The sequence below is a fragment of the Penicillium rubens genome (genome assembly GCF_028828025.1).
Source record: "Penicillium rubens strain IBT 27055 chromosome Unknown utg000002l_segment0_segment0, whole genome shotgun sequence".
NCBI lineage: Eukaryota > Fungi > Ascomycota > Eurotiomycetes > Eurotiales > Aspergillaceae > Penicillium > Penicillium rubens.
Window position 1 is genome coordinate 1,957,726 of NW_026890600.1, and position 26,349 is coordinate 1,984,074.

At 50.3% G+C, this 26,349-nt stretch overlaps 11 protein-coding genes across 11 annotated transcripts; 6 read left to right on the plus strand and 5 right to left on the minus strand.

The window, feature by feature from the left end:
• Window positions 1–273: 273 nt before the first annotated feature.
• rpt3 (proteasome regulatory particle base subunit RPT3) lies at window positions 274–1,980 on the minus strand. The gene is made up of 6 exons (XM_002559343.2): window positions 1,778–1,980; window positions 1,682–1,723; window positions 1,520–1,618; window positions 1,166–1,452; window positions 451–1,114; window positions 274–394 (listed from the first exon to the last, which is right to left on the minus strand). Exons 1-6 carry the CDS (start codon window positions 1,933–1,935, stop codon window positions 376–378), a joined length of 1,269 nt encoding a protein of 422 aa, XP_002559389.1. The 5' UTR covers window positions 1,936–1,980; the 3' UTR covers window positions 274–375.
• Window positions 1,981–4,399: 2,419 nt separating this feature from the next.
• On the plus strand, window positions 4,400–7,312 carry N7525_003213 (putative ARID/BRIGHT domain protein (SWI1); the record flags this gene model as incomplete). The annotated part of the gene is made up of 1 exon (XM_002559342.2): window positions 4,400–7,312. The coding sequence occupies one exon, from the start codon at window positions 4,400–4,402 to the stop codon at window positions 7,310–7,312; it is 2,913 nt and encodes a 970-aa protein (XP_002559388.2).
• Window positions 7,313–8,340: 1,028 nt separating this feature from the next.
• N7525_003214 (mitochondrial 54S ribosomal protein mL49) lies at window positions 8,341–9,178 on the minus strand (the record flags this gene model as incomplete). The annotated part of the gene is made up of 3 exons (XM_002559341.1): window positions 8,341–8,391; window positions 8,454–8,836; window positions 9,025–9,178. 3 exons carry the CDS (start codon window positions 9,176–9,178, stop codon window positions 8,341–8,343), a joined length of 588 nt encoding a protein of 195 aa, XP_002559387.1.
• Window positions 9,179–9,439: 261 nt separating this feature from the next.
• Window positions 9,440–10,867, plus strand: N7525_003215 (eukaryotic translation initiation factor 3 subunit E; the record flags this gene model as incomplete). Its single annotated transcript, XM_002559340.1, has 2 exons — window positions 9,440–10,584; window positions 10,654–10,867. 2 exons carry the CDS (start codon window positions 9,440–9,442, stop codon window positions 10,865–10,867), a joined length of 1,359 nt encoding a protein of 452 aa, XP_002559386.1.
• A 1,172-nt stretch (window positions 10,868–12,039) lies between these two features.
• N7525_003216 (uncharacterized protein) lies at window positions 12,040–12,561 on the minus strand (the record flags this gene model as incomplete). Its single annotated transcript, XM_002559339.1, has 3 exons — window positions 12,040–12,246; window positions 12,338–12,379; window positions 12,445–12,561. 3 exons carry the CDS (start codon window positions 12,559–12,561, stop codon window positions 12,040–12,042), a joined length of 366 nt encoding a protein of 121 aa, XP_002559385.1.
• A 178-nt stretch (window positions 12,562–12,739) lies between these two features.
• Window positions 12,740–12,970, plus strand: N7525_003217 (uncharacterized protein; the record flags this gene model as incomplete). Its single annotated transcript, XM_061212639.1, has 1 exon — window positions 12,740–12,970. The coding sequence occupies one exon, from the start codon at window positions 12,740–12,742 to the stop codon at window positions 12,968–12,970; it is 231 nt and encodes a 76-aa protein (XP_061069660.1).
• A 906-nt stretch (window positions 12,971–13,876) lies between these two features.
• N7525_003218 (ArsA family ATPase) lies at window positions 13,877–14,967 on the minus strand (the record flags this gene model as incomplete). Its single annotated transcript, XM_002559338.1, has 2 exons — window positions 13,877–14,509; window positions 14,578–14,967. 2 exons carry the CDS (start codon window positions 14,965–14,967, stop codon window positions 13,877–13,879), a joined length of 1,023 nt encoding a protein of 340 aa, XP_002559384.1.
• Window positions 14,968–15,465: 498 nt separating this feature from the next.
• Window positions 15,466–16,008, plus strand: N7525_003219 (hydroxyisourate hydrolase; the record flags this gene model as incomplete). The annotated part of the gene is made up of 1 exon (XM_002559337.2): window positions 15,466–16,008. The coding sequence occupies one exon, from the start codon at window positions 15,466–15,468 to the stop codon at window positions 16,006–16,008; it is 543 nt and encodes a 180-aa protein (XP_002559383.2).
• A 2,400-nt stretch (window positions 16,009–18,408) lies between these two features.
• Window positions 18,409–19,918, plus strand: atfA (bZIP transcription factor atfA; the record flags this gene model as incomplete). The annotated part of the gene is made up of 4 exons (XM_061212640.1): window positions 18,409–18,460; window positions 18,520–18,933; window positions 18,996–19,557; window positions 19,615–19,918. 4 exons carry the CDS (start codon window positions 18,409–18,411, stop codon window positions 19,916–19,918), a joined length of 1,332 nt encoding a protein of 443 aa, XP_061069661.1.
• Window positions 19,919–20,693: 775 nt separating this feature from the next.
• On the minus strand, window positions 20,694–22,206 carry N7525_003221 (uncharacterized protein; the record flags this gene model as incomplete). Its single annotated transcript, XM_002559334.2, has 2 exons — window positions 20,694–21,056; window positions 21,112–22,206. 2 exons carry the CDS (start codon window positions 22,204–22,206, stop codon window positions 20,694–20,696), a joined length of 1,458 nt encoding a protein of 485 aa, XP_002559380.2.
• An 858-nt stretch (window positions 22,207–23,064) lies between these two features.
• On the plus strand, window positions 23,065–26,217 carry N7525_003222 (tubulin gamma complex associated family protein; the record flags this gene model as incomplete). Its single annotated transcript, XM_002559333.1, has 2 exons — window positions 23,065–24,313; window positions 24,365–26,217. The coding sequence occupies 2 exons, from the start codon at window positions 23,065–23,067 to the stop codon at window positions 26,215–26,217; spliced, it is 3,102 nt and encodes a 1,033-aa protein (XP_002559379.1).
• Between the last annotated feature and the right edge of the window lie 132 nt (window positions 26,218–26,349).

Here is a 26,349-nt window from a genome sequence, read left to right on the forward strand (position 1 = left end):
CACCAGGACGTAGATAAAAACAAAGAGGAAAAGAAAAGTAGTCGCTCCCAGGATCGAATGGATATAAATATCTCGACTCTTTCCCCGAGTCATCCGCATCTAAAAGCGATACTAGTTATATGATATATCATTGATAGCATATCGGCTATTCCAGACAAAAGTGACGGAAACATATTTAAATGTACTCAAAACTGTCTACGGATAGGGTGCTGCCAACCAATCTACAATGTACATCTACAATCCAAAAGGTTGAACGGACATCATAGGACCAAAAAACATTGTGACACATGGCGCCTGCATATTATTGATAATACAACTGGTGAGGGAGACCAAGCTCTTGTCATTCATACCCACGTTCCCGAAAAACTCAAGGATTTACCGGTAGAAGTCAGGACTACAAGAAACCGGTTAGTGATATAGAAAAACACAAAGAGCAGAGAAGGAACGTACCGGTCATCATCCTGTCCAGTCTTGACCTGGACAGCATAAGCATCTTCAAGGTCCGATTGGATAATATTGTAACGGTTCTTGCGGACAGCCCGCAGACCGGCCTCCTGCATGATAGCAGCAATGACAGCACCAGACAATGGGTCGTTGCGCACGATCAGGGCATCGAGGTCCACTTCTGGGGACAGTGACATCCTTGCTGCAATGGTTGTGAAGATCAATCGGCGCTCACGTCGGTCACGCAGGTTCGGGAACTCGATCTTTCGGTCCAGACGACCAGGACGCAGCAAAGCCGGGTCCAGGGTGTCGGCTCGGTTGGTGGCCATGATGACCTTGACGTTGCTGGTTTGTTCGAAACCGTCCATCTGGTTCAGCAACTCCAACAGAATACGCTGGACTTCACGATCGGCACCAGTCTGGGCATCGAAACGCTTCGTGGCGATCGCATCGATTTCGTCAATGAAGATAATGGCTGGGGAGTTCTCACGAGCCATCCGGAACACGTCACGGACCATGCGAGGTCCCTCTCCTAGATACTTCTGTACAAACTCTGATCCGTTGACACGGATGAAGCTGGCGGTTGTGCTATTGGCCACGGCTTTCACCAGCATGGTCTTTCCAGTTCCCGGGGGGCCATAGAGCAAGACACCACGGGGAGGGTCAATACCTACAAACTGTTAGCGTCGCCATTAGCCGCAATGGATCCATGACTACCCACCGATTTGCTTGTAGAGTTCGAAATGCGTCAAAGGCAACTCGACGGCCTCCCGAATCTCCTGCTTCTGCATATCCAAGCCACCGACATCTGCATACGTCACATCGGGCTTCTCATTCTCACCCAGCATTGCAATCGAGGAGTCAGCCTCGGGAGGAAGAATATCGACAAGGGCATTGGAGTGGCGGTGAAGGGCAACCGAGGATGAGGGCTTCAGCTTCTCGCGGTCGAGAGTGGAGAGGATGCGGACGACGTAATTAGAACCGGTCGAGCTTTGCACAATGCCGGTACTAGAGATACTAGTTAGCAAAATGATCATCTCGCCCAGAGGCCCAGACACAGAAATGAATAACATACTTTTGATCGATTGCCTCCATAAACTGTCCGATGACCAATGGCACACTCTGTATGCGCTTGATCTCTTCTTGTGCCCGGACTAGTTCCCGCTTCAAGCTCCTGCAGCGAACGAGTAATTAGTAACTGATGCGAATATCAAATAATAGAATCTAATATGCATACCTCTGCTCATCCTTGATGTATTCCTCCTGCAGTTGGATATACCTGTGTTCGACGTCAGTACAGATCACTCCATCCAACAAATACAGTCAGACGTACTCGAGATGTCTCTGTAGCCTCTTGAGGGTAGCATATTCATCATTTCCATCGGCCCCTGTGCCATCAAGGGAATCCAAGTTGGCGAGGGCGTCAAGCGCACCTGGCTTGGTAAGAGGCGTGACGTTGTTCGCCGGGTTCTCCACGGCAACGTCTCCCATGATGAATACTTTGGGCAGCGAGCAAGATGAGAAAGGGTAATATATGTATCAGTTGGAAATGAAAGAAAAATGTGATGTGCTTTGGAGATGGTTGGTGAATGACGCGCTGTGTGAAGGGCTCGGAGTTCAGCCATCTGGAGCTTTCGATGCTATGAGCCGGGAAGCTTATCGATCACGTGATGCCAGCCAATTGGCCTTGCCAACAGTCCAGTTGTAGACTTAGTTCCAATGTGTTTAGGGCCATGTAAAATATATCCTAAGACCCACGGGTGGTTATTCTCTACATTATAGTGTATATGTATGTGGTTTACGTTTACTTCGCCTCATTCCAATTGGCGATACGGTAACACTACCAAATTAGGCGCCCTGTCAACTTGCACTGCAGTAATCTCACCAGGAACAAAAGATAATTCTAAATTACATAGTTAGAACATTGGAGAGACTTGCTAGTTCTGACCATCATTCTCCTTGTATCTTACTAGGTATCAAGTATACACTAATCCTGTCTTGAGTGTATCATCCAAATCTATGGTCTGACGCTAGCGGCGGCTGTGGAATATGTAGCCTTGGAGCCAATGACGAGCATCTTAGAAGACTTTTAGGCTCATTTGCCTAGGGTATTGTTTCATCCAGTGATATATAGATGCACTAGGCATGTCATTTTGACACCTGGTCAGGTTCAACCCAGGAGAATATCATATTGGACCACCGTGCGCAAAGGCCTTTGAGACACGAGCATGCTTACCATTGGAGTTAGCCATGACCTCAAGCTTGCCAAAGCCCTCCAGAAGGGAAATGAAGAAAAGTCGACCCAATCATCTCTAGCGGTGGAGTAGGCCGGGACACGGTAGGTGGGACAGGCACCAAAGCCGTCATGATTTCCCATGCGGATCGAGTCGGATCCTTGCACCGGGTTCACGAGGAAACCCAGGTCAATCCACTCTTTTACTTGTTGGCCCTCGAATTTTTGGTGACTTCGGGGGGATTGGGCGCGTATCGACAAGATGATCAGACGCTAGCCTGAGCTTTATATAAGGAGAACCACCTGCCCAGGTGGCCACCGTGACGGCTCTAGTTCTTTTTATTTTTATTTCCCTCCCATTATTTCTTCTTCCCCTTCCCCCCATATTTTAGTCTGGGAAGACTCCCTTTTTTCATGCCAATTCTCCCCTTTGGAATTTATCACTAGGTGGCTGCTAACATGACCATATCGGGGTTGGAGTATACGATCTAACCTGACTCGGGAGACCGTTGGAATGGATCATCGTTTAGATGAACTTACAAAGTCTGAGGGGAAGATGGGGGGTTTTATGGCAATTTTCTCTCAGAAAGAGATTTCCATATTACCTCTGTTCCCTAAATTTTCCCATTATTCTCCCCTATGTGTGCCCTATGCGTGGCCAGTCTCTTTCATATGCAGGTTGAGGCTGGCAACACCCGATCTGAATGAGATAACAAACGCCAATATGGGAAATCCAAACCAGCATAAGGGGAGGAAAGCTAACTGAAAAAAAAAGAACAGAGAGAAGACTAACGAAAAAGACGAGGAGAAAACTGCAAAAAAAAAAAAAGAAAGCGACTAAAAGAAAATTACGCAGTAACACAAGTAACCAGAACAGGTGAGGTGATTCCAAGGTTTTACGAAAGCTCTGAGTCAGTAATTTTTCCCCTTCTTCTCTCTCCACTTCCCCTTTCATCCCTAACTGAACGGATCTTGTGAATTGGTAAGTTCTATTTGGTTATTGTTTCGTTCCGTTTGCTATTTTTTTCCCCTACTGTTCTACTCTTATTTTATTACATGTATTGATAATATTTGGTTGTGGCCACGCACCCCCCCCCCCCCTTCCCTTATGTCCCTCCTGTAACCGTCATTTGTCCGTGGTTTCTGGAGGAGCTTCCATTATTATAATATCTTGGCTCTTTCAAAAGATCAAGACTGAAGTTCCTTGTGATTTGCTAACATTTTTAGCCTACCCCAGCTTCTTACCCTTCCCCCCATCCCCCCATCATCTTTAAACGCCTTTGACTCCGTCCTTCTCCGTGGTTTGTTGCCTTAGGTTTCCACGCCACGTGACCATACCTGGCCAACCTCTGTCCCCTTCATATCCCCCCATCTACCAATTCCGGGAGGCCTCAGTCATCCGTATAAAAAGCGGAATTTAAGCCACTCCAGCCTTATCGGTATGTACCTCATTCCCTCCCCTCCTTCCCCCTCCCTATATTGTCTCCAATATTCCCCTTGTGCCTTCCCTCCCCACCTTCTCTTTGATCCGTGTCGCGACCGGGTCTGGGCGCGACTCCAAACAACTCGCCTCCGACGCGTCCACCTGATCGTCCATCATTGGACTAAATCCTATACTTCCTTGATTCCTATATGGGGTGTTTTGCACATTGTAATGGCGCATGAGCCAATGTTCGCGTGCTGACTCCGTCCTAGGTAGATGGGTTGGCAAAACCGCTCGACATGAATGCCTGGCTTGCCGACGCCTCGAATATTCCTGGCCAGGATAATGGCGTCTTCCATCCATCCACCATAGATCCCTCTACTGCTTTCCTTCATGGTTCCCCCACCCCCCAGGATCCATCTCAATTTCAGCGCATGTTCAATAATGGGGTGCCGCGGAACGCTTCGCCAGGCTTCCACAATCCAAACCAAGTGATTCCATCCAAGCGAGCCCGGCCAGAAGATGGCATGCCCATGTCGCCAAGGCCAGCACCCGGCGGCGTGACGGGGTCGCGATCCCAGACCCCCCACCAGCCATTTCCGGGTTATCAAGGACCGGCCAATGGCACTCCGCAATTCCCGCAACACCCAACGCCGTACCAGCATCTCCAGCAAGGAGCGTCTCCGAATGTAACGCAGTCGCCCATCATGCAGGAATTTGATCAACAAAGCGCTCGCATGGGCACAGCGTCTCCGAGCCCCTTCTCGCCCGCTGGCCCGCACCCTGGACCCCATATGTCTCCATCACAGTCGGATGGCAGTCGCGTGAATACGCCCCAGAACGCCAACTTCATGCAGGCGCAGCAGTTTGGTGGAATGACTTCCGGAGCCCCTCAGCCCTCGATGCAGGCGCCGCAGTTTAGTGGCATGCAACAGGGCTACCATCAAGCTTTAGCGAATCAACAACAACGGCTGGCTGCCATGCAACAGACACGGATGAATCCCAATTCTGCAATGCCTGGTCGCCCGGTTCCAGGAGGCATGAACCCCATGGGCAATCCTCAGCCCATGGGAGGTATGAGACAAATGCCACCGAACATGCAGTCGAACATGCCGAAACCCAATAACCCAGAAGCATTCTTGCGCTCATTGCACAAATTCATGACAAGCCAGAATCTTCCCTTGGACCAGAATCCTATTGTCTGTGGCCGTCCGATCCACCTTGTTCAGCTCTACGCCACGGTGATGAAGATGGGAGGATCAAAAAAGGTCACAGCGACGAATATGTGGCCAGCAGTTGCACATCAGCTGCAATTCCCCCAGATGCAATACCCCATGGCTGCCCAGGAGATTCAAGCTCAGCACTCCAGGAACCTGGCTCCTTACGAACAAGCTTTCATCAGCTCACAGCAAAAACAAATGGCGGATCAGATGCAGCAGCAGCAGCAACATCAACAGCAGCAACAAGGCGGGATACCGCGGCCGCCTGGTCAATTCCAGTCTCCTTCAGTGAAGCCTAATCCAGGATTTGAGCAAGCTCAGGGAATGGCGCAGTCCCCCCAGAATAACATGCCAGTTCATAATAATGCCCCAGGGAACCCAGTGAATGGATTTGCCACGCCGACACACGCACGAAGCCAAAGCAGGCCAGCTCAGGCCGGGCATCGGCCAAGCATCTCGAGGGCGTCGCAACCACCGGTCCCACCTACTGAGCCCACTACCGGACAGTTCGCAGCTCCGTCCCCGCAATCTGCAAAGGGCGTCACGCCTGTTCCGGGCCCACAGCAGCCAGTACAACAGGAACAAAAGCAAGAACAACTAGTAAAACGACCCATTGAGGAAACTTTCAAACCTATGGTTCTGACAGGAAGTCGTTTTCACGGGCCTATCGCCGTTGATGAGATGTACCAGATTGGCGATGATATCTCGAGGCTAAAGCCAGACGTGCCAGGCTTTGCAGAACTAGGAGTTGTTGATATTCACGCGCTGACAATGGCGCTCAAGTCCGGCATCTATGCCGAGATCCGGGTTGCCTTGGATACACTCACCACACTTTCTGGTGAACCATCCGTTCAGATATCATTGGAGAACTGTGATGACTTGGTAGAGAGCCTGATCGACTGTGCTGAAGATCAGGCCGATCTTCTAGCACAACACACTGCGGAAGAGTCGGATACTATGGTCCTACGTTCCTATGATGAAGTCACACGGGACTGCCAGTCTGAAAACACATCGCTTGCAGATGTTCCCGAATTTGGAAGTATCGAGTACGAACTAGACCGGGCCGTCGATCGACTCATCTGTATTACCACCATCCTGCGCAATTTCTCGTTCAGCGAGACGAACTTCCTACCTCTTGGTATCCCTCCTGTCGCTCAGCTGTTTTCCGCCGTCTTTCGTTACATGGGCACTCGCAAGATGTTCTTGCGGACAAGCCACAACACGTTAGACTTCATGAAGGATGCTGTGATCTTGCTGAGTAACTTGGCGCATGTTGTTCAAATTCCCGGCAAGGACGAGGCGCTGAATCTGTTGATTTTCCTTTTGGCATTCTCGCCCGAACGTGAACCCACATCACCCTCCGGCAAAGTGATGTTCACTGCATTTAACTCTTCGGTTGATCGATACACCCCAGCTGCTGTTGATGGGCTTGCCAAAATGCTGGCTAGAGATGACCCGAACCGAACTTACTTCAAAGCCATATTCTCTGGCGATGGGTCTGCACCACCGCAACCGGAGTTATTAACACGCGCGTTTGGCCTTGCCATCTCCTGTGTCCCCGACAAAAAGCCCATGGCCGTCGTGGATGCACGCAAAGTGTTCTTGATGCAAGGTCTTTTGTCAGCTGATGTTCTCACCACATTCGCCGATGGCCCTCTGGCCAAAGCATGGCTCGAGTCAGTCGACGGATTCGCCGTCCATCTCCTGCGACTTTCATGCGCACTGTGCACAGAACGCATCCCGCAGATCAATATGCGACAAAGAAGTCAGGCCGAAGCCGATGCGTATGCCTTCAGTTCGATTGTCAACCGAGGACTAGGGATTCTACGCCGACTCGCCGAAAAATCAAAGCAAGTCGACAACACCTCCCCTCTCAGCATCCCGTCCGGAATCCTTCCCAGAAAAGAAAGCCTGCTAGGTGCACTGCTCCTCCCCAACATCGACGGTGGTGTTGTTCGCCAGCTCCTCACATATGCTCGGTTGGCGGAGTAAATGATGTCTGCATGAACCTCCAGTTGCGCTGGTGACAAGTTGGTTTCGTACCAGTCCCGCCTCGGGGGAATCGGATCCTCTTCCACTTAGCATATACGACAATCTTGATTTTCTCTCATGTCATTTGTACTCATGTTCGACTGTTAGTCTTTCTATTCTTAACTTTTGGGCGCTGGTGGGTGATGGGGATTTTACTTTTTGTTCTCGTGAGATAGCGTTCTGTTCTGTTTAGGTGTACAATGCTCAAAATACCCTCGACGCAAATCGAGAGATACTTGCATCATGACCATTTTCCCTTTGCGCCCATCTAGAGTCGTAAATATCAAATTAATGGCTTACCACAGATCAGGGCTTGGACTCGGGCACATCCAAGCATTTAACAGAAACACAAGAGGGCAAGAAAGCCCCTCAGTTCCGTCTGCTTGGCGAAGTAATTGGAATCTAGAGGTCTTGAAACAGGTCTGCCAGTGGCCTACACTTTCCAACAGACAGGAGCATATATACTGCGCATCTACAAGTTTCCTGAATGATTTCCTGAATGAAAATGCCATGTGGTCATTCGATATCAAAGCACTAGCACCCATCGAGTCGTCGAAAATGTACAGATTGGAAGTGTTACAGGTAGAGAGAGAAGCAAGGAAACAAGAACGCAAAAAGCAGGTGGACGCCAGAAGACACGACCGGAAAGATAAGACACAAACACCAAAGAAAAAGGAAAAAAGGGGGAAGAAAAACAACCCGCAACGAGATTAAGGTATGCACCGAGAGAAGAGAAGAGAGAGATCAAGGAAATAGATATGACCCATCCACATCAGGGACCACCGTGAGCGTTTGTTTCTTTCTTTCTCCCTTGTTTTCGACGTGATGTGATTTTTGCTCTCTCCGATAAGTATGTTCTAGCATACCCCTCGCAATAGGGGTATGATGATGCTTTTTGGGGTGGGATCTTCGGGTCATTGGAATGGTTCAAATGAGCTCTTCAATCGCAGGCGTGTGGGATAAGATTGAGGTATTAGAGAAGAAAGCAATTAGAATCTCCGCTCCTGGAGGAAGTTCACAATCTCGGGTTTGCGCCAGCCCTGTATCAAAAATATCAATTTCCGTTGCATGATAATCAATTGCACTGTAGAAGACAGCATACCTTGACAATGATGTGGCCAGTGAGTCGGTTAAGAGTAACGTCAGGGTTAGGCTTGTTTCCATCAACAACTCCCAGGGCAGAAGCCAGGTCGTTGCGGAGCGCGTCCAGATCGCCTTCGGTCTTCTGAAGCTTAGTGAGTTGCTTGGTACCGCCGGCCTTTGTGACGACGTAGACAGGCAATTGATTGGAGGCAGTGCGACGGACGAAATAGGGGAGGTTGGTGAGCTGCAGGGTGGGACTGGGTTTCTTGTCTGATTTGGCTGGAGATGGGGTTGCCGATGGGGTAGATTGTTGTTTCAGGGCTTGCGCTTGACGACCGAGATGAGCGAGGAAGGTACGGCTTTGGCGGGTAGGGAGAGTAGGATGAGAGAATTGAGGACGATCTGAGATATAGGGTTAGCTATGCGCTCTTTGCTCCGAAACGAAACCAACACGGCATAGATGCATGTTTTTCCTTTCTCTTTCTTGTCCGTTGGTTACAAGATAGTGCAAGACCCGAGGGTCCGGCTTTGCTCTTGTAGTTCACAAGAGATCAGGAGATCAATATAGAATTGAACAAGAGGTAACTTACGTGAAGCTTGCAATGTTGCCTGAGGACATAATGTGGAAAATGAACTACATCTCTGAACGGAAGCCACGGACTGTGTAGAGTTGACGCGAAGAGGAATGGCCGTTGCCTGCTTTCGCATGGCAGAGGACGGGCCCGAGTGTAGAAGAGACGGCATTTCTCACGTTCTAGAGGACCAAAAGAAAGGACCTGGTTGGAGAAAATGGGGATATCAAGGCAAAGACTGGTGAGATCAGAGAGCGACATCTGATGCTCCTCTGCTCAGATTTTCTGCCACCGCTTTTTCAACACCCACTTCCAAAAAGGGTTTAGGGCCACCGACGCCCGCACAATCTGCAAATTCTCCATTGATCGCGGTTGGCCTTTGTTATCCCCCTCTAGACCTTTAACCCCCTCCTGCCATCTTTTGAGATCCAATATGGCAGACAACGCCCCCCCTACCGCTGAGACTTTGCTCAGCGGCGCTGCTGCTCACACGCCCAAGACCGCCGAGGATATCGCATCCCAGCATGATTTGCTGCCCCGACTCATCCCCTACCTCGACCGTCACTTGGTCTTCCCCCTGCTCGAATTCAGCGCTACCGGCGATGAGGAGGACAAGGAAATCACCCGGGCGAAGTACGAGCTCCTGAAGCACACCAACATGACTGACTACGTCGCCAACTTGTGGCAGGAGATCAACAATTCCGACACCATTCCCGATGAGTTTGTGAAGAAGCGCGAGGAGGTTCTGGCCAAGCTACAGCACTACCAGGAGCAGAGTGAGAAGATTACCGAATTGCTGCAGGATGAGGAGGTTGTGGGCAACCTGCGGAGCGACAAGGCCGCCAACTTGCGGTTCCTCGAGGAGCAGCACGGCGTCACCAACGAGATGGTCAACTCTCTCCACGACTACGGACGGTTCCAGTACAGCTGCGGCAGCTACGGAAATGCCGCTGAACTGCTTTACCAGTTCCGTGTTCTGTCCACTGACAACGACAAGGTTGCCGCCGCCACATGGGGTAAGCTCGCATCAGAGATCTTGACCACCAACTGGGAGGGTGCGATGGAGGAGGTTCAGAAGGTCAAGGACTCAATTGAGACTCGTCTGTTCAACAACCCCATGGGTCAGCTCACCAACCGCTCTTGGCTCATTCACTGGTCGCTGTTCCCCTTCTTCAACCACGACCCCGCCCGCGACGTCCTCACCGACCTCTTCTTCTCCCCCGCCTACATCAACACCATCCAGACCAGCTGCCCTTGGGTTTTGCGTTACCTCGCCGCCGCTGTCATCACCAACCGCAGCCGCCCCCACAAGCACTCTGGTGTCTACCAGAAGCAATTGAAGGATCTCATCCGCGTTGTGCGCCAGGAGGACTACGAGTACACCGACCCCGTCACCGACTTCGTCAAGGCCCTTTACGTCGATTTCGATTTCGAGGAAGCACAGAAGAAGCTCGGCGAGGCAGAGGATGTGCTGCGCAGCGATTTCTTCCTTGTGTCGGCCGCCGACGCTTTCGTCGACGCTGCCCGTCATCTCATCTCCGAGAGCTACTGCAAGATCCACCAGCGTATTGATATCAAGTAAGTTTTTGTTTATATTTGGAAATTGGCATAGACAAAAGACTGACGAGTGCTCTCTTTTTTCACTAGGGACCTTTCCGCTCGCCTCGGTCTGAACCAGGATGAGGGTGAGAAGTGGATTGTCAACCTTATTCGCGACACCCGGGTTGACGCCAAGATCGATTACAAGGAGGGCACTGTTATCATGAACCACCCCCCTCAGTCGGTTTACCAGCAAGTCATCGAGAAGACCAAGGGTGCCTTCTTCCGCACACAGGTCTTGAGCTCGGCTGTTGCAAAATAAAAAACACCATGACCTTGATGTTGAAAACTGAACTTTTCTCTGTTATGTGATTTCCAACTTGTTTCTGCCTACCCCCCCATTTTTTTAGTGATCTCCCCGTGTATGTCACAACACGGTTGTTTGGGGACTCCATGCAGAGTGGCATCCGGCTGGCGTTTTTTTTTTCGGGGGTCCACACTTATTTCTTTACCTCTTTAGTCTTGCAGTTCTTATGCACACTCTCTCCCCATATTTTCACTTCCCGTGTCGGATATTTTGCTTGACCTCTTTATGTATTGGCCATTTCTGATGGAGGTTTGGAGGGGGTCCCCAAAAGCAGCCAGAGAATCATGGCGCCCCTGATCTTTGGAAGGGGGCAAAAGATGAGAGATGGAGATATGATGTAGTAGACTCTTTGATCTTAGGGTCTGATTTATCTATGCTGTTACGAATGGTCTATAGAGATGAGTGAAAGATGATGTCTCTTTTGACAATAACCCATATTCCAACCTATCCTTGTTCTTAAGCTAGGATTATACCCGGTTATAAGTGTTATCTCGTAACTATCATAATCAGCTTGGACATATTGATTCCGTTTGGCGTAGTAGCATAAGACTGCCTCGCCCAGCCCGCATAACCTCTACGTAGTTCCGCCCCTCGCCTTATTTCCTCCGAAGTCTCAAAAGATCATTCCAGCTTATAGTTTGATGTGGGCCAGCAGTTCTAAACCAAGATTCTATAACGAAATCAGATTTGGCGTTATAACACACTAACAGGCATTCAACACCACGAGAAATAAGAGAGAAGGGTATATCAGAATGAGACAAAAGGCACATGTTCCTATCAGCTCAGACCAGGGCTACCGCTATCGCCCACGAGAGCCACTTCCATCCCAGGACGGTGTTCTTTCCTTTCCCCTAGTTCGTCCGGTGGGCTTTTGTAATCCAAGGATTCCACCTTGGCAACGGAGTCAGGCTTGGATATCCATGTGGCCAATGTCTCTGCAATCCACGAGATACTCCGGGGCACGAAGAACGAGTATCAAGAAAAACGGCCAAAGAGAGCAGTATCAGTCGCCTAAACAGGAAAGTCCTTCCTCGCAAGGTTGGTCGCCGACGGAATCCCAGAATGAATCCAAGGGCTGGAAACGAAGCACCGAGTCCAATGGATGGAAGCAAAGAAACAAATTGGCCTCAACGACCGCCTCGTGAGTCTGGTTCACGCCTGCGCCCTCCGGGTTGACTGATTGGGATGATTTCATTGATGTACGGCTCAGACTGGGCTACCGAATTGTCGCTGCTGGAGCTAGAAGTTGAGGCGCCGCTGCTGTTGTGGGCCATGCGAGTAGCTTCCTGCTTCTCGTACTCTCGGGACATTACCGCGAGATCATCAATTTGTTCCTGTTCGGAGCAGTTAGTGATGTGTAACGTTCGGTTCTCTTTCTCTTTCTCCGGCTTCAATTCATGTTTAAATAAAGACGGGGGAACAAACCCGCGTGAGTGGCACGCCGTTGATGAGGTACCCTTCGCGTCCCTACAATTACATCTGGTTAGCATGGGTTATATAAAGGGCATATTGGAAGCAATTGCAAGACATACTTGGTAGCTGTACGGTCTAACTGTTGCACTTGGTCCAAGGAAGTACTGGATATGGCCTAGGACAACATGTCGGGACAGCCCGTAGCCGGGAAGCCAGTATTGCTGGACGGGAGACATCGTAAGCCTAAGAGGTGAGGCGTCGAGGCGAGGCGAAGGAAGAGCTAGGGTCTGATGTCAGTCGACACCGACACAAACGGTCCGTGCCTGGAAGCTCTTTGTGGGACTTTTGGCACAACTCCGAAGGACGAGACATGGGTATAAATAGGTTGGTTGGTACTCTGATTCATCAAATAAAATGTCCTACCAGAGACGGAGACGAATAAGACAAATCTCTATCGGGAATGCACTAATCTCCAGTCCCGATCCTTCGGAGAATATGGTCTTACAACAGGTCAACGGCAGAGGGGACCGCTCATCCCCCTTCCACAGCACGATCCACAAGGTCGACTGCACACAGGCAAATGAAACCAACCGGCTACCCACGAATGCGGGAACTCTCGAGCGAGTCTCCACGGAGACAGCATGAAGAAAGGGAAAGCAGCGGGAAACCACCAGAAACGGCCCAGATCCTGTGCCCTCGCCTTCGAGAGGAGAGTTCATGTCGGAACGTTCGGGGGCCGGAGGACAAGAGAACCATCCGCCTCACTTTATCAGCCAACGAGATTCAACCCTTCTTTTTTCCTTTGATGTATATCAAATTGGAGCTCCTGACCGCCGAAATGAAACGGGATCCTAGTCTGCCCACTTTACCATTCCCTACTACCGAGGGCCCGAAGTGAGGCTTGCATGGAGGAGCATCGGCCTCGAATCAAACCCAGGGCGCATGGATTTCTCCTAGAAAAGAGTGGACAGTGCACCTGTAGGAATATTTGGAAGCGGAAGGAAATGAGTTCTGACGTCGCCGTTTCTCTCACCGCAGATTCTCAAACCTATGCAGCGCCAAATTGGCTCTTGATGCGGTGGTGTCGTGGCACCACGGATTGTGGCCTTGGGATTGCGGGGGCCACTGAGCTGCAGCGAGGGCATCTGCAGCTCTCGCTTTTAGGGCATGGTCTCGCTCTAAGGGCTTGAATTCTGAATTTGCCAAGATCATATTGTATATCTGGTCGAAACACATACCAGATGGAGACGATTTATGTGCGGGAATGATTGGAGCCCCTCTTCCAAGAAGATATATTAGTCGGGTCCAATATCATTTTTGGCCAAGGATTAGTGTGCGTTGTATCTCCGATCGACCGAGATGTGATCAAAGAGGTTCATCACAGAGGTTAGTCAGGGTGTGATAAATTGGAATACCGTTAGCCTGGATGCTCTACACGGGGTTCAAACCAATCTTAGTCCACAAGGCTAAGGCTTCATGTAATATTCTCTAGTCTTTTCATAATTCGTCCGACATGAGCGAAAACAAAAATATCTCGCATCGACATCGCCTTTACTGCGGAGGCACATATGGGGTCACCAACATCTCGCTGAACTTCTCCAACTTCTCCTTCCCGCGCACTTCCTCAACAAGCATTGGCATGCGGACCACATTGAAATCCTCATAGAGCTCCTCGATCTGATCAAGGTACTTCTTCTGCATCTTTCTCCGGGCAGTGCACTGTTCGCAGTCGCTTCCTTCTTTGGGGAACAGAAGCTGGTTGACAACGATCGAGTGGGTGTCGATGTTGTAGCTGGTCAATTCCTGGATCATACGTTCCGTCTCGTAGAGCGACAAGAACTCTGCAATGCATACACACACAAAGGTGGTCATGTCTGGGTTCTTGAATTGCGTGTTGACCTCGCTAATCGTCTCTCGCAACGACTCCATCTTCTGCAGCAACTCATCCATATTCTGGCCGCCGGGTAGACCGCCACGAGCGCCCAGAATCGAGTTGAGCATCGGACCGAACTGGGTGGAGAGCTGGGAGAGCTTGGCTAGGGCCTTCTCGAGCACGGTGGGGAATTGGAGGAATCGAAGGGTGTGGCCGGTCGGCGCGGTATCGAACACGATGACTTCGTAGGAGAGGGACTTGACCTGCTTCAGGACTTCGGCGAAAGACATAGCTTCGTCAACACCGGGAATCTGGGTATCACCAAGAGTTAGATTGACACGTAGAGTATATGGGCCGCCACAGCGGCATAAGCACTTACGCTGAACGCAAGATCCTGCATCATGTTTCCCATGCCCAATCCTGCCATGGGATCTTCGCCCTGACCATCTCCGGTAGCGAGCAGATCCTGGATGCTCCCATTGGGGTCGATCTCCATCGCGCTCAGGTTCGAGTAGCCATCGATCAAGCGGGCCTCCTTTCCGAACTTCTGACCGAAAGCGTCGCTCAGGTTGTGTGCGGGATCGGTTGAAATAAGCAGGACGGATTTGCGGACTTTGGCCAACTGGATGGCCAGCGAGCAGGAGGTGGTGGTCTTACCCACACCTCCTTTTCCTCCGACGAAGATCCAACGGAGAGTGTTTTGGTTGAGGACTGACTGGAGCGTAGGCTCCATGTCGAGATCGTCGCCATGTACCACGGCGGAGGACATTGTGTGTGATTTGTTGAAGTTGTACTCCGTAAATGTTGCGAAGTTGGGGAGTTCACTTGCCCCGCAACATCGAACTTTCCGGAAGACAAGACTTTCACGACATCCCCTTGCAACTTTTTCTCTGATTCCTTTTTTATGATTATAACACACAATTAGCGTTGCAATATACCTAGGGTCATAATTACCCCCATTCTTCTACTAACTGCAAAGGGTTCTATGGCATTTAGAGCTCTCTCTCGAACAGAACAATCAAAGTGAAGCTGACAGAGATAATTCTATTTACCACAGATAATCACGAAAAGAAGAATCGGAAAAGCTATACAGCATTCATGTGCAAGATGGATCCCAATTGACAGCTGCATGGCACTCTCCGCAGCCATCGGTATCCTCCGATGAACCTTGGATAACAATAGTTATAGAGCTCCCCTCCCAGCATATTCTTCTTTTCTCCCCCTTTTTTTTCTTCTTTCCCTATCTTCTATATTTCCCTTGGAATGAATGGACTCCCTTCAACATAATAAACAACCTGGTCGCACCAACGACCGCCTCGCACTTTATCAGCAACAAATCTCCCCTGCCCCACACACCAAAGACTCAGACCCAATCAAGAAACCAACCATGGCAGCCCGCGATCCCATCACCTGCCATTGCCTCAACACCTTATCAGGGACACCCGCAGCCAATCTACCAGTGACCCTGACCCTCCTCTCCAACACGCCAACCGTTCTCAGCGGTATCACGTTCCGCGCAACCACGAACGCCGACGGCCGCGTCGCCAACTGGACACCAGTCGACACAGGCTCGTCATCGGTCCCTGCTATCTTGGCTGCTCTTCCTGCTGCAGACAGTAAGACCAACTGGTCTGTGCGCTTTGACGTCGGCCCCTGGTACGAGGCCCAGGGTATTGAGAGCTTCTGGCCAGAGGTTGAGGTTAAGTTCACCGTCAAGGGACGTGGCCGCGAGGGCCAGGAGGGTTGGCGCCACTATCATGTTCCTGTTCTCCTGGGTCCTTGGAACTATTCGACTTACCGTGGTTCGTGAAGCTCTGGCGGTATAAGGGATTCTTTTTGAGGATCAGCAGCTGGGTATTGTAAATATTTCAATCTTGCTAGGGCTTGATGGATAGTTGTCAATGGACTATCTCTATTAGAAAGGTGCTATGTCTTAAGCATGAATCTTGGCTATGGTTTCATTGCTCAGTCGTCTAAAATCTTTGCGTCTCTAGATGTATGTAGGCGGGTATGGGCCTGCCTACCTGGCCCGATGAGGATAGCAGCCTTCTACTGATTAGTATCTACAGCTCACTTGTTCTTGGAAAGAGAAGCAGCGCGCAGACTACTTCAACTACTGTAGGTAACTGTGGATACACTGGAGATCTTGTCAAACCTTGCTCTTTCTATCTTCCATCAATTACACCGCGGAGTAAGTCTTCATTAACTTTGATATTGCAGGCATGTATGGTTATGCCCTTAAGAGCTCGAGTTGACAGCTCCTGAACCTGTTTTGCCTGTGAAGCAACAGTATCTTTACTGTGCAAGTTACTTCTATCAACTGCCGATATAGATAGAGTTAATCTAGTCGAATGTCTCACCTAATGCCGGGGATATCTAGATACAATACTTTGTACTATTCGATACGAATTCGTTCTCTCGAAAGACATTTGAGTTTTCGCGGTGCTTAATGCTTAACAATTGACAGTTGATGCACATACAATCAAGGTTAAAGGATACCAAGATTGTGGGGAAGTAGCTCTCCACAACGGCCCTGTCCCCAAACCGTACTTTGGGCTAGAACACTCCTTGTTATTGTCGCATTGACGTTGTACGATGTATAAGATGGACTGCATGTTCTCGAGACACTAGTACTAGTAGCAGTTGATCAATACCAAATTATTACTCCGAGCTAGTCTACGGAGTATAAAGATCTCCTTCCACATGGCGGTTGGCCTTTCGCATTGAGATCAGGGGTAATACCGAGTACCTACATCGTACTTAAATACGAAGTGCCGGACGCGATCTCGAGCTTGTATTGTTGTACAACATATGCGGATTACTCCGTATGCATACGCGTCCGAACCCATCCGTTCCATGGATACGGAGGAGGTACACTGTCGCTGATTAATAATTACTACCCTGGCGAGAGGTAACGGTCGTACAAGTTTATACATAACAGACCTCGGTCAGATACGACACATATAGAGTCCTTCCCTGTCTCCCCTTTGGCATACATATTGTGTTCTGTACATATCTGAAGATCAAGATATCTTGAATTCCAGTGGCAAGATAGACCCTCGCGTGCCATCGATTGCGTCATCATTTTCACCGCATTCTTCGGGTTAGGTGAAATCCCTCGCCTTGGCACTGGGAAACCCTGTTATTTTATTGGTTAAAAGGGCCATATGACCCACAGCGGGAGAGATTTCTGTCGTCACCGTGACATAATGAATATAATACCTGGATGGATGACCAACCTTCCTTGGAAACCCCCCGTATCAAAGATGCAAACATCGACTCTTTTGTGCTCTTGTCCTTACACCTATAGTTATTGAACATTTTACGTCCTTTTTCAGCCAGCGAATCACTATTGGACCAGGTTGACCGCTCTCCAAACTGACAAATCAAGATTGACGTATTCAATTCTCCACCTTATAGTGAAGGTCCTAGGTAAGGGTCTTTTATCTTGTATAATGTCTGAGAAGGAGGTAGTATCTCATTCAGATAGAATAAGTACAACGTAGATATGTACGGATAAATAGAGGATGGAAGAATACATGTACATATGTATGCACCAATAGCAGTGTCCGAATATTGTACAAATGTCCCCACTGGAAACCCCAGACCGAACCTGATTCGGTGAAAGGACAGTTACAGTCACGTTATGTTGTATACACCCATAATCTGTGACCCAATTTTGTTAAAATTACTGTACCTGACGGTAATTGTGTTTTTTTCCTTCATCTGCCAAAATCCCAAATTCCCTAAATTTCATCATATCCCTCTTCCCCCTACGTCACTCTCTTCCTCTCTCACTCACTCTTACTCCTCGTGAAGCCATTGTTTGTTTGGCTTTGCACATTTTATATCCATATTCGACTACACCAGGTGATGTCTGCTGCGGTCGCCCCAGCCGTATCGACTCTTCGATCAAACATGTCTTCCCCCATGGACTCGAAGAAGGCAGAAAAAGAAGGTTCGTGTCACGCTTTCCCTACATTTTTTTTTGGCGCATTTTTCTAGTACTTTTTGCTTTACAATTCTGTGATATTCCCATTATGAATCTTCTTCCCTCATTTTGTGTCCTGCATTATACTTCCAGAAAAGAAAAAAGTCCCCTTTTTGGTTGGGTAATACGCCACTGTTCCCCGATCCTTAAATTCCCCTAGTGCTTTGCCGTCGCGATGACTTCACCCACTGGCGTCATTGATTTCCTCCCCACCAACACATGCATCTTCCATGCACAATGAAGCCCCCAACTCGATCCCAAAACCGCAGTGGTACCTATTTGCGATCGCATTAATTCTTGGCGCGTTGCTAACTTGAACTCTCCTGCCAGACTCGCAGGCCGCGGCTTCCCAGAACGACCCGAAACCCAACGTAGAGACTCAGACCTCGTTGGCGCCGCCTCCACGACCGGGTGCGCCTACTGCGTCTGATACTCCGGACTACTTCAATTCCATGCACAATCCCTTCTCGCTAGAGCCCAATCCATTTGAGCAATCGTTCGGAGGCAATCCGGCCGAGACCCCAGGCAAATCACTTCTTCCCTCTGTCGCTTCCCTCACCTCACCGGCCTTGCCTGGAACCAGTTCTTCTGGCGGTTACAATTGGAACAACTCCCTGCGTTCGGGACCTCTTAGTCCGGCTATGCTCCCAGGGCCCACCGGGCCCAATGACTACTTCGACAGCATCGGTCGCGGCTTCCCTACCCCGAACGAGTCCTCCCTTCGCACGGGACTGACACCTGGCGGTGGAGGCTCTATGTTCCCGGCCCCCAGTCCCAACTCACAAGCTCTCTTACAACAACTTCAGAACGGCGGCGCCACCCCTCCACTATTGATTTCCATCGCACTGCACTTACAGCAAAGAAGAACAACTCGAATGCTCCTACCTCCAACCCTAACGAGCAGGAACAGGCTGCTGCCAACATGGATGTAAAACAAGCTCGACCCGCTGAGTTCACTCAGCATGATGCAGCTGACGCGGCGAATGGACTGTTCATGCTGGCGAAGGGTGGCCAGGCAAACAATGCACCAATGAACCATGCCCCAATGCAAAATGATACACGCGCTGCAGCTGCCCGACGTGTCTCCCAGAACACCAATGGCACCAGTGTTGAGGATGCATCCGACCACGAACCCGCGAAACCCGCTAAGGGCAAGGGCAAAAAGAACACCAAGGCCCCTGCTGCCAATAACCGCCGCAAGGCTGATGACGCCCCGAAGGGTTCCAACAAGAGGTCGAAAGCCAACACGGAGATGCCTTCGGATATGGATGATGAAGAGGAGGAGGACGATGATATGAAACAGTTCCCCATGGATACCAAGAAGATGACTGATGAGGAGAAAAGACGCAATTTCCTGGAGCGGAATCGGTATGAATGACCCCTTTCTGTATTCAGGAGCTTGGGATGCTAACATTTACACTCCAGTGTCGCGGCTTTGAAATGTCGTCAACGGAAGAAGCAGTGGCTGGCTAACCTTCAGAACAAGGTTGAGATCTTCACCCAAGAGAATGACGCCCTTACTGCGACAGTGACTCAGCTGCGTGAAGAGATTGTCAACCTCAAGACTCTCTTGCTTGCACACAAAGATTGTCCGGTCTCTCAGGCCCAGGGGCTCGGCCCCCTTATGATGAACGGCATGTCAGCCGGATACGATCACCACGGGTATAATATGCCGCCCAACATGGGCATGCAACCCGGTGGCATCCCTACACAGGGCATACGCCGGTGAGAAAACTTGCTTTTTCTCATCTCAAGATACCTATCTTGCTTTTCGCCGCATGTAGGAAATACAGTTCACTGCTTAGACCTAGCGGTTGATCTCTTCCTGGGAGTTTGTTTTTCCTCGCGGTCTCTTTCGGCTAAGGCTCCACCGACTGTTTTGGCATGGGCAGGTGTTAATGATCCTCACGACTCAAAAATGGACGGACTAACCTGGTGGTCTGGAGTGACCCTTTTTTGAGGGTGTGTCAATTCGGCGTACGAGATGCTTTCTTCTTTCTACTTATGGCTACTTCGAGGTTGATGTTCTGCTTTATGACGTTCCCCCTTTCCCTTGTTGTATTTTTTTAACCCTTTTCGCTTTTCCTTTCTTTTAATCCTCCTCCTTGATGGCTCAGAGGGATTTTTACCTTTCGCTTGTCTAATACTTGAGGGCACATCGGTGCATTGTTTCTTTTCCCAAATGTGGGTTGCTTGTGTCGAAATACATGATTCCTGGACGGCGTACGGATGGCTTTGTGATTTTCTGATGTGTTTGACTAGTTTCCTTGAACCAGATGGTTGGGCAAATGAATCGACAATCGCTTTCAAAGTGTCATATTATCCATTTATGTAGATCTTCAGTATATCCTTGGGTACTGGTAATGGAGGCAAGTGATTGCTGCGCTTATTACAGCCCCAGCTCTGGGATCTGTACATGTAGGAATTGTAGCATCAGACATCGTATATCATTTATTAACATTCTATAGTAGATTTTTGAAAGTCGTGTACATGTCCAACGCGCTTCAGATAATTCTCGTCAAACTCGGCTTCATCCACATGGCCTGTTTACACTTGTTGTTTGCTCGCCAATTTTGGATCTTGTCATTGTCCCATCCAGCCGTGAATTGGTCGGCAATTTCCATCTTGCTAGCAGCCCCAAGTCGCAAGCTCTGCACAAACACACAGGCTCCAGCGGTGTCATAAGTGTAAGACATACACCAATCCTTATCATGGCAGGCCTGACGACAGGCTTCTAATGACCCATGCTGGGGCAGAGTATCAGGTTGTTCAATAATTCCACCGTGGGCTCCATTATCCCATCCTTTTCGCTCCGGCAACTGTCCCAGGCGGTGGTAGTCAACCAAGTCTGCATATAATAAGGGGTTCTAAATGGATATAAATTAGCATGTGCACCAGTAGGTTCAGCAAATCAAATCATACCGTTCTATCTTGCTTATCCTCCCACTCTGCCAGCCCAGTCATATCACTCAATTGCGATTTATGCATGCTGATAACAGGTTGGCACCAGTGATGATCATCACCAAACGGAATCGAGTCCAGCGGGTGCGCATTGAACATCGGCCACATCCCAGATAACTCGATGCCCTTTTCATACAGCACAAACCCAAGCACAGAGTCACCGCAGCAGTCATCTTTCACCATCTGCATATACTGTTCGCTGAGCGATTGTCCAATAAACTGTCCATATCTACCAATCTCCCGCGCCACCAATGTATCAACCGCAGCTCTGGACAGCACAAAGCCCGAGCCACCGTATGCAAACCAATTGACTTTCCCATCACCGACATCCCGGCCTGGCGCGGGTGATCCCATATACAGAGGGAATGATGGGTCGAACTGCTCCAGCATTCGGAACAGGTTATCCCACACGAAGTAAGTATCCGTCTCGATAAAGACGTACCACTCCGCGCTGGGATTCACTTTCTTAGCCCGTTCCACCATGGGCAGGAACTTGAATCGATCGAGTTTCCACCCTGCCGCGCCGTCGATATTGCTCGCCCCGCGCTGGAGCGCATCGTACCCTTTGAACTCCGGAATCAGATTCCGGGCTGAGGGTGGCAGGTCGGCTAGGATATCGTGCACATGATGGCCATGCAGTTCGGTCTCCTTGTCTGACACAACTAGTAGATTGGAGATGCAGCGAGTTACGGAGGCCATGTGCGTGTTGACTCGTTTCGGGTCTTCGGTTGCGCTAGTTTTCAAGATGATCTGAACGCGCGATAGCACGTCTGATGGGAAAGTGTCGCAGGTTGCATTTTGCGAGCTCCCACCGCTGCCATTGTCATGTTGGGATTTCCGGAATCGCGTGCTCGTTTCCCATGTCCAGTAGTCTTTCTCGTTTACAAGCTCATCTTTCTGGCTAGATGAGATGTCTTCTGATAGACCCCCCGAATACAGTGTCAGTAGGAGGATGGTCGAGACGGTCAAGAAAACAGCGAGTAATTTGAGCTTTGCATTGCACAGAGCTCTGAAAAATGGCCACACAGTTGCAGAGGTAGATGTGTCTGGACCCATATTATATTAGGAGATTGCACATATGGTTTATTAAAACAGGGACACGGAAAGAGAAAGGGAAGAACATATAATAATAGGAATAAGGCAGAAGTAAAATGGATTAATGCTTTGTTATGGCCTTTGGGGCCAAATCCTACAGATCCTGTATGAACGACTCACAGACGTCACTATAGCGGGTCTGCTCCAAATTGGCCCGAGTCATGGTCCTCATGTTGCATGCACCTTGGCTTGACCGCATATTAGCTTAGCTAGAGCCCGGCAATCGCTGAAATTTAGACCGAATGATCCAAGTTCCTTGCGTATAACTATTCCGTGATTTGGCCGGTGAAGGCCACGCTCTAGTTTTCTTAAACTGTGTATGTGGGTTCATGTGCAGATATCTAATTGTTGTGGGAAACTCGTCGATAGGTAGCTCATAAAATAGCCCGGGTAACTATACTATAATGAAAGAACAGGGAGTCGTGAGCCTCAAGCAGTAACTAGGGAGCCCCGGACTTTTATATGAGGGCTGATATATTAAGGGCGGAAACTCAGATAGCGATAGGGCGATAAGAGTAAGGTGCCTTAGGAAATAGGCACCAAGGCACGCCAAACATCACAAACACAAACATTCAAGCTTCAAGCTTGAGTCCGCGTTACTTCCATTGAGATGCAATTTGGAAGGTTCATCTCAGACGTGTATTGAAGTAGCACTGTTTAGTTTCAGGCCTGGTTTGCAATCTTTCTCCTACAGCCTGCTGCCCGACCGCAATCTCTGGTCCAACAATTCCTCCCCAAACGCAGCATCCGCAAACGCCAACCACGAGCGAACAGATACAACACACCGAATAATCCGCCCACTAGGGCATCGGGCAGACAATGTCAAATCCAGCCCGCAACCCTGCGCGTGGGCGCCGCCTAGATGACGCCCTCTCCCAGCTAGTCGATGGCCTAACCCCCGCGCTCCCGATCTCCGCCATCCAAGACGAAGACTACTCCGACGCAGAGGAAGCCCTCGCCTCAGCCGAAAGCCGCCGTCACCATGCCCTCATGGAGCGCGCCTGGCGCATTCTCGATACCCACACCAGCACCAGCGCCCCAGACCCAGGATCACCAGCGGGGCTTGGTGGACGGCGCGGAAGTTTCGTGGGAACAGAGAGTATCAACAACGCGCCAGATCTGATTAAGCGCAAGCTGCGCCGTGAAAATGTCAGCCCGGATAAGGCGGTGCGGTTTTCCAATCTCTACTCCCGCCTCCTGACGCAGCCTGTGTTGTCGCAGAAATGGGGTATCCTCTTTTTGCTTTATAAGTTATCTGCCTCCGAAGAGCCGGTGGATGGCGGGGAACGAAGCCGGAGCCCGTTGATGGACGATGCGCATTTGCACAATATGTTGGGGAAGGGTGGTGCACGCCCAAGACGGGGCACAATGATCGATTCGGAGGATGAGGGCCCAGCTGTTAGCTCGTCGGCTTCGCAGCAACACCAACGCGTACTGCCGGCGAAGATGGAGCGACAGAGCTCACTGCGGCATGATATCAATCGTGATGGCGTAGACCAGGCTGGACGCAGCTCGACTGAAGTACCAGCCACCCGTGTTGAGGCTGGAGTCAATGAGCGTCCCTGCGACGAGCATGTTCGTGCTGGCTCACCTCGGCCTTCGAGCGCTAATCCATCAGGACCGCCGAGATCCTCTGGGTCTGTTGAACATAGGCTCCTGCGCGACCTTCCGTTCAACTTGCAAGGGTTGTCTTCGTCGAATTTGCAATTCAGTTCCTCATCGAGCTTGAAATTGCCCTCGAACCTACCTGCGCCGATAACCTCACTTCTTAACACATTGGCAGAGCCTTGTCTCCTCTATAAAGGATTGTCTGCGTTTGTGGGGAGCGAAGAAGGCGGCCTGGTGAACCAGAGCTTGCGAGCTGCTATTGCCATTGAGTTGCGCGCATATCTTAGCTTAGTGGCTACACTAGAGGCGGAGATCCGACAGGCGCTGGTCGCGATTGGAGACGGAACCGAGCCTCAAGGTGTACGAAAGGGTGGCGTTACCTTGAAGCGGTGCGTGGTGTGGACCAGAGATGCTACGATGGCCCTTCGACTGATGAGCTTGATTGTGGAAGAGGCTCAGAGTAAGTGCTCAGACATGTGACTAGATCTTTCCAACAGCTGACGCATCATAGGCAAGAGGGGCGGCCAGCTGATTTCCTTAATACACGGCTTTTCAACATCCCACGGTGACCCATTCGTGTGCGCATTCGCCGAGAAACTTCTCGAGCATGTGACGCGTCCATTCTACGACATGTTACGACTATGGATCTACGATGGCGAACTGTCAGATCCATACAAGGAATTCTTTGTCGCTGATCCAGAGTTCCGGCCGAAGACTGACCCCCGACGGCTTGCGACTAGCGTCTGGGAGGACAAATATAAGCTTGATGATGACATGGTACCTTCAATCATTAATCAGGAGTTCGCCAAGAAGATTTTTCTGATTGGGAAATCCTTGAACTTCATCCGCCATGGCTGCGACGATTCGGCGTGGGTGGAGGCCTATTCAAAGAAAGCCTCCAAGGAGCTTCGATATGGTGATACCGCCACTCTCGAGATCTCGATTGATGAGGCATATAAGACCACAATGGCTCGATTGATTTCCCTGATGAATGGAAAATTCAACCTCTTTGATCACCTAAAAGCACTGAAGAGTTACCTGCTACTGGGTCAAGGAGACTTCATTGCTTTGCTCATGGAATCGCTTGCCACAAATCTGGATCGTCCAGCAAATTCACAATATCGACATACCCTAACTGCACAGCTAGAACATGCTATCCGTGCCTCCAATGCACAGTACGACACCCCAGAAGTGCTGCGTCGGCTTGATGCCCGTATGCTCGAGCTGAGCCACGGTGAAATTGGATGGGATTGCTTCACGCTGGAATACAAAATCGATGCCCCCGTAGATGTGGTCATCACACCTTGGGCGTCAACTCAATACTTGAAGCTGTTCAATTTCCTCTGGCGCATCAAGCGAGTCGAGTTCGCGCTGAACAGCACCTGGCGACGATGCATGACCGGTGCACGAGGGGTGCTCGGCAACGTGGAGGACAAAGTCGGAGCAGACTGGAAGCGAGCACGCTGCGTGATTGCAGAAATGATCCACTTCGTCAATCAGCTCCAATACTATATTCTGTTCGAAGTCATCGAGTCCAGCTGGGAACAACTGCTCGAGGCAATCCGGAGACCGGACTGCACGCTGGACGACCTTATCGAGGCCCACACCAAATACCTCAACTCCATCACCCACAAGGGTCTACTAGGATCTGCATCCTCCTCGCGATACGGCACCTCAACCTCAACCTCCGTCAAACAACCCGAAGAAAGCTTCCTCAGTCAGCTCCACCAAATCCTCAAGTTCATGCTTGCCTACAAAGACGCCGTAGACGGCTTGTACTCCTTCTCCGTTGCGGAATTCACCCGCCGCCAGGAGATCAACGCCAAGATCGAGACCCGCACTGCTCAGGGTCAATGGGGTCTCACAGAGCGTGATCTCCTCTCCCGCCAGTCCAACACCCGGACGGGGACCTCAATGGCCTCGACCCCGGACATCCGACCCGACAGTGCTGGGGTGGACGGCGTCAACACCCCGCTTTCATTATCTGGTTCCAATCTCGCCGCCGACGACAACATGCTCGCCTCGCTTCGCGTCCGCCTCCGCGAACTCTCCGCCGAGTTCCGCTCCCGTCTGACTGTCCTCCTCGGCGATCTGTCGTACCAGCCGGACGTGGATATGCGCTTCTTGGGCGTTGTAATGAACTTCAATGATGTCTATGAACTGCCTAAACGGCGGAAGGCGGCTGGTCCTAGCGCGCGGGATAAGGAGAAGGAGAAGGAAAGGGAAAAAGTGAAACGGAGAGCTGCGGCGTCTGCGGCGGCTACGGGGTCTGGAACTGAGGGTTTTGTACAGAAAGAGGTGCGCAGGGAGAGGAGGGATACTGGGACTAATGGTCCTGGGTCTGCTTCTGGGACTGGGACATAGATGTCTGCAGCTATTACGTTCCTCTTGTGAGGGCATCATTAATGCAATTGACGAGTTCTACGATATTTTCTTTTCATTGGACTTTATATAAAATTGCCGAGAGCTGGATACATAATAGAATACCAACAAATA

Excerpts from the sequence above, each read along its gene's own strand:
- rpt3 (XM_002559343.2), bottom strand. The coding sequence starts at position 1,935 with ATGGGAGACGTTGCCGTGGAGAACCCGGCGAACAACGTCACGCCTCTT. Across the intron at positions 1,619-1,681 it reads TACATCAAGGATGAGCAGAG|GAGCTTGAAGCGGGAACTAG; the intron begins GTATGCATATTA and ends CGTTCGCTGCAG. Across the intron at positions 1,453-1,519 it reads ATGGAGGCAATCGATCAAAA|TACCGGCATTGTGCAAAGCT; the intron begins GTATGTTATTCA and ends TAGTATCTCTAG.